Source organism: Ochotona princeps, chromosome 3 (genome assembly GCF_030435755.1).
Source record: "Ochotona princeps isolate mOchPri1 chromosome 3, mOchPri1.hap1, whole genome shotgun sequence".
Lineage (NCBI taxonomy): Eukaryota > Metazoa > Chordata > Mammalia > Lagomorpha > Ochotonidae > Ochotona > Ochotona princeps.
Window position 1 is genome coordinate 116012343 of NC_080834.1, and position 6308 is coordinate 116018650.

At 39.5% G+C, this 6308-nt stretch overlaps 1 protein-coding gene across 9 annotated transcripts in view; it reads left to right on the forward strand.

Annotated features, from left to right (window-relative positions):
- PHC3 (polyhomeotic homolog 3) overlaps positions 1 to 5166 on the forward strand; it is a 110201-nt gene extending 105035 nt beyond the window's left edge. For 7 of the 9 annotated variants that reach the window (XM_058661114.1, XM_058661116.1, XM_058661118.1 and 4 more), the window contains one exon: positions 4677 to 5166. In XM_058661114.1, coding sequence (XP_058517097.1) covers positions 4677 to 4831 — 155 coding nt within the window. In that variant the 3' untranslated portion in view covers positions 4832 to 5166. Of the gene's footprint in view, positions 1 to 2619; positions 2892 to 4676 lie in introns of those variants that run through there. The other 2 variants (XR_009245089.1, XR_009245088.1) reach the window with 2 other exon arrangements.
- The last annotated feature ends 1142 nt before the right edge of the window (positions 5167 to 6308 follow it).

The window sequence follows — 6308 nt, forward strand, 5'->3', positions numbered from 1 at the left end:
ATGTGTTATAGTATATTTTTTAGAATCAGAAGATCTGTCATTTACTTTGATCTTACCAGTATGGAAAATTGAGCTTAAAAAAATGTGTTCTCTTGATTTTTTGTGAATCTCATTTCTCTTGATACAAGCTTTTCAGAACACATTTTATTTAAATGTTTGCCAGGTTTATTGAAATTAGGCTAATTAATGTTACTAGTTAATCTTTCTATGTAGATGACTAAAATCTAAGATATGAACTTACCACAATTTACTGTGCAACAAAATATATTTAAAAATTCTGACTTAAAAACTTTTGTCATCCATTTTGCATTATGCACGGTTTCTCAGATTTGTTTGTTTATTTGAAAGGCAGAGTTAGAGAGAAAGAGGAATTGTTCTAACATGCGCTGGCTCACTCCCCCAAATAGGCACAAAAACCAGGTCTGGGCCAGGCCCAAGCCAGGAATTTCTTCTGAGTCTCTCAAATGAGTATAAGGGCCCAAGGTCTTGGGCCATCCTCCACTGCTTTCCCAGGCATATTAGCAGGGATCTGGACTAGAAAAGGAGCAGCCAGGACTCAAACCAGCTCCCCTATGGGATTCTGGATGTAGGCAGTAGCTTTACTTGCTATGCCATAGTATATACAAAATTCTTCGGAAATTTAATTATTTTATCAATAGCTTGTCTTAGAAATGCTGAGTTTTCAAAGAGTAAGATAAGGCATTTAGGAGTACATCTAAGAAAAATCTGAGTTAATTTGGACTTAGAGTATGCTGTAAACTTGATGTGTTCAAGAATGATGACTCTTCATTTGTTGCGGTTTTGATATGGAATGAAACACATTATCGTTTGTAGACCAGAACAGGTGGCTTGAGAATTAACCTTGGATTCTGTTAGTCATCCAGAGCTGGACTTGGATTCTGTCACCTTCACGGGTTGGCTCAGTCCTGTTGGTGGACTTGATTTCTCGTTTGTGAGAAATATTTTTTTTTCTTTTGGGAAGGAAATTTGGTTTGTAATCAGGAGATTAGTTGCTCATTCTTTTTGCAAAGGTCCATTTTCTCCAGCATTATTTACTGTGTCGGGGTACTTGTTATTACATTAACAGAATGAATGCTTACCACTCCTTTGTCTCATTCTTGCCTAGTTGTTAAGAAATAAAAGTTAAACTTACTGTTTAATTGGAGATGATTGTTTTACTGAGTTTACCTAGAAACTTAATTTGGCTGTCATTAATGCTAAAAGGAGATTATAATTTAATCTTTTGAGTCTGGTTTATATAAGTGTTTTTCTTTAGTGAAGGCTTTGAGAATATTTCATAGCTGCTTTGGTAGGTCAAACAGTAAAGATTATTTGTAGTTTAGGTAACCCTCAAAGCAGAAAATGGCTTTATCTTCATTTCTTTTGGCTCCTTTTGCCTTTTTCGGTTTTCTTTCGAGCCTCTTTGAGGGTTTTCAGAGCTGTTCCTCTCCTCCCCCTGCAGGATTCCGCTCCCACGCTTTTCTCATAGAACCAACAACTTGTAGTTTTGTAAGGTCTCCTCTTTCTCTTCTTTCAGGATAGGCTTCCTCCCCTCTCTTGAGACAGGACACCTGTACTTATTCTTACACATTTTTTTCTCTTCATGTATAGTTTGATAAGTATCTTTTTGGGACTGTGTTGGAACTGCAGTATCCCTATATCTCAGAGCTGTTCTCAGAGTGAACAGTTGTCTTCTGATTTCTGTGAAAGTTCTCTACAGGAATAAGTCATCATCAGGTTCATTTAGCTGCAAGTTACCTTCTTCAGTTCTTCCTGATCTGGTGAACTGCCTTTTTCAACCTTTTAAGCCATAGGAGACTTAATTTCCCTATAGGCATACAGGGTTCGTTAAAGCATGTGTGACCACTTACTGCTTCTGTAATACCCATAATACCCGTATTGGGATGTATTTTGTATCATTAAGTGGCAGGTGTTATTTTTTCTCCAGCCTGACTGGCATCAGTTTTTGTGCAGGGTGATTGTTGTGTCCTTGGCTGGAGGAGGGACTGGACACTTGGAGAGTTCAGTTGGGACTGATGTGTGAAGGTCTGTGTTGGTGCTGAGATCTGCACTGCACTTGCTTCTGGGGCAAAGCGAGGCAGGCAGGCTGATGGCTTCCGCTGATGTGCAGTGATACTCAGCAACTCACAGAACTTTTCAGCTCTGTATACTTTGAGCATTTAAAATATTTTTAAAATTTGTTTCTCTCTAATGAGTTTCTGGAAGCCTAAGTGCTTCTCTTTTCATTTTCCCTTTTTAGGTCACTTGGTTTATTTTCATACTTAATGTTAACTATACCTTTTTTGGCTGGCTTAAGAAATTTGTGTTGTAAAATTCTGAAGAGAATACATTTCTAGTTGATCATGCTGGTTGCCCAATTTTTGTTCTTTATTGCTAAATCATTACCACCCACACATAAGAAGTTGTCTGAGGAGAAATCTCCCATTACAGAGAAATGAGGATGTACAGTGTATTGTCCTCAGCGTGAACGCCTTGTTTCTATTCCCAAATGTAGCTCTACGGTCCTCGCTGCTCCTCATGGCTCCTGTTTTCCCAGTCTAAGGAAGTTCTACCCTATCTTTCTCTCTCTTCTCTTCTTTCCTGTATCCTTTAATTAAGACTGAAGAGAGAAGAACGTTAGTTGTTTTCTAAAGAGAAGGATGAAGTCACCACTAGATGCACGATTAGTCAGTTTTGTCTGCCCAGTTTTGTTGAGAGCTACCTCTGGGAAAAGAAAAGGGGCTTCTCCATGGTGAGTAAAATCATTTCAACTCTACAGTTTCTTTTGCATGGTGATTGAGTCAAACCACACACGTGATTTAGAGGCTACTGAAATCACACTTTTTGAATGTCAGAAAAGTTATTCAAGTAGAGAAATTGAAAAGTTGGCTGCTGTTACAAGAAATAGTAAAGGGCCACTAACAGAGGACCTCAGAAAAGAGATTATCAAGAGACAGGCTGCTCATCCATCTGAACATAAGGGAAGTGTGCATGGTTCTCTTAGCTGTCTGTACTGAAGGACAGTGCATCTCTGTTCCTTGTGTGTCACTGACTTACTCCTCCCATTCTTCGCTTGTGTGTCCATCCTCATGTATGTGTTTAGCATCTGTCAGAGTCCTGAGGAAAGCATCATCATATAAATAAGAGAATGATACACTTACAGTGGAAAGGCTCATCATTTTTTTTCTTTTAAGATTTATTTATTTTCATTGGAAAGATTTACAGAGAGGAGGAGAGAGCAGAGAAAAAGATGTTTCATCTGCTGGTTCACTCCCCAAATGCCTGCAACAGCTGGAGCTGAGCTGATCTGAAGCCAGGAGCCAGGAGCTTCTTCTGGGTCTCCCACACGAGTGCAGGGTACCAAGGACTTGGCTCATCTTCCACTGCTTTCTCAGAGCGAAAGCAGGGAGCTGGATGGGAAGTCGAACAGCCAGGATATGAACCAGCACCCATAAGGAATGTCGGCACTTTGAGTTAGAGGATTAGGCAGTTGAACCATTGCACCAGCCCCAAGGGCTGATAATTTGTATTTTGGTATCAAAAGTTGTAATGTTGCCGTTTCCATTTTGTTTCAGTAGAATAGTTTTTACTTGCAAGTGCTTTCCTTTGTAATTTTATTATCTCTTTTCCATATTTTTTCATTTCCTCCTCTGTTGGCTTAATACCATCTGTTGGCATCTTCTCCCATAATGAGGTGTTTATTGAGCAGCTTAGCTATATAAAATTTGGTAGACAATGAAAACATTTGAGATTAAGGTAAATACTGCCTGGGAAAAATACCTAGTTTAAATTGAGAGCCACATGTTGGTTATTGGGCAGATTAGCTATATTTGAAGTAGAAACTACAGGTTGAGCAATTCAACAGCATTTCAGCAGCGTCGCAGTAGAGTGCTAATGACAGCCTTGCAAGATTTGTTCTGTGCCGAATCAAAAATAAGGATACGCTAGATGTCCTTGGCAATAAAAGTCATAAATTCAAGTAATAATGAAAGTAGTACTCCGATTCTTGAGAAAACATTGCTAGATTGCTATTTGGATTTTATTCCTCTGAGCCTGTATGTACAGGATGTAAAAATACAAAGATAAATTTATGAGATACAATACCCAGTTAATGCAGAGCTTCACTTACTTATTTAGTTCATTTTATTTTATTTGAAAGGCAGAGAGATTGATCTGCTGTCTTCCTTTCCTCTTCCCGAATGCCCTCAGCAGCCAGGGCTGGGCCACACTGAAGCTGGAACAGAGGTTGGCCTGGGTCCCATGTTCTTTGGTGTGGAATACAGACTGCTCAAGCATTGTCTTAGCCCCTGAGCCAAGTGCCTATCTCCAGCACTTGTATACAGTGGGCTGCTGCTAGGTGACACCACAGACCTCTTCATGAAGGAACTACTGCCCCTGGGCTGTTCACTCTGTACATTTTTACCTAGCTCTTAGTAATTCTATGTTATGATTTTTAGAGCAAGAATTCCAAGTAAATGCTTTCCCTGGATTTTAAATGCTTACTTTCAGAATGCCAGCAGATGCTGTCTTCAGCAATGAACTTCTGACTACCGTAAATAAATTTCATTTGTTCCTCAGCCTGCGTTTCAGATCCTCAGATCCAGTAAGAGTGTATTAGCAGCAATACTAATTGTTGTGTGTTTATTTCTAACTTCTTACTTTGGTCAAATTTCCAGGCTGCCAGGATATTGCAGATGAGTTCAGAGCACAGGAGATTGATGGACAAGCTCTTCTCTTGCTAAAAGAAGACCATCTCATGAGTGCAATGAATATTAAACTAGGGCCAGCCCTAAAGATCTGTGCACGCATCAACTCTCTGAAGGAATCCTAACAGGAAGCTGCGGCTTTGACACATCAGCTTTTGCCCTTCTCCAGCAGATGTGCAAGGTAAAGGCCTAATTCACCCTGGAATATTGAGCTTGCTGTGGTGGAGAGCCAAGCACATTGGGATTTCTGCACCAAATGCTGACATTGCTTCTACAGATAAGACAATTCATCATACATTTTCATAATTAGCCAACATTGGTGAAATTAATTTTGCAGAGATTTCATGCAACATTAAAAGACTTGTTAGAGAAGGCCATAATATTTTTCCAAAAAATGTGTTATACAAGATACTTTTTTAAAGGTAATGCCTATCATTAATGCAAAGAATCCTTTTTAAAGCAATTAATTTACATTTCTCCTTACTCCGTTTCTTATACATTTTTCTACCCTATTAGTTTTCTAAGGGTTGTCATTAGAGATATGTTAAGAATGATTTATGAGTCCAGTGACAGAATCACATGCAATGGAATATCAATGTGCATTTGAAAAAAACATGTCTTTTATACAAATGCTTCATCTTTAAAGAAGGATTACGTTCCAGCTTGAATATTACGGATCTGGAAATCAGAAGAATTGGTTTCTGTTCCAAACCTCACCAGGAATTTGGCTGAGAAAAAGGTGGTTTTCCTTTTTTTGTTTCTGTGCACTAAGAGCAGGTGTTCTCAATGGAAGTCACTTTTTCTCCTCAGAGGACATTTGGCAGTGTCTAGAATCTTTGGCTGTCACAGCTCAGAGTTAATGCTGGGTGAGGGTTGTCACTGGTAGCTACTGGCTGCAGGCTGAGTGGCGAGCTATGCCCAGAACAGCCCTACACAAGCAGATACCTGATCCAGGGGCTTAGCAGCACCAAGGGTGAGAAACTGGGATGTAGAAAGAGTGATAGGGGTTGCTGTTTTCCACCCAGAGAACATTTTTGAAAGATAATAAAGGATACATATACAGTGGGACTGTTATTCAGGTAGTATAATATTCCAATGAAATACCTTTTCTAGTTTTATGCACACTGGAAAATGAAAGAGAAATCCACCAAACTGAATTGTAAAGTAAGGACTACCATACACATAATTTCAGAAAAGAATGCTTTCTATTGTGCTTCTTATCAAGTCATAATCCAATTACGCCATGAAGCAGCACACCCTTGCTGGCAAGGAGATGGTTTGTGGTAGAGACTGGTTGCTCTGTGGAATTTTCCTGGTGTTGAAAGGGCTGGGTCTAGCTGGAATGCACATTGCTTTTTCCTTTACTAAACTGTTGCATGCTTTCCTGCAAAGCACTTACAGTGTTTTCTCTGGATGATCCAGATCTGATTGTACATATTGTAGGGGAAAACCATCCCTTGAACAGTTCTGTGGAGTCGGGAAGCTTAAGCAGCAGTGCTTGTGGGAATCCCAAGAGCACCCTAGTCCTGGATATCAGAAACTTTGAGATTATGAACGTTTTGCTTTAGTCTTTTCCTGTTTCTTCCATATACCACATGCTTG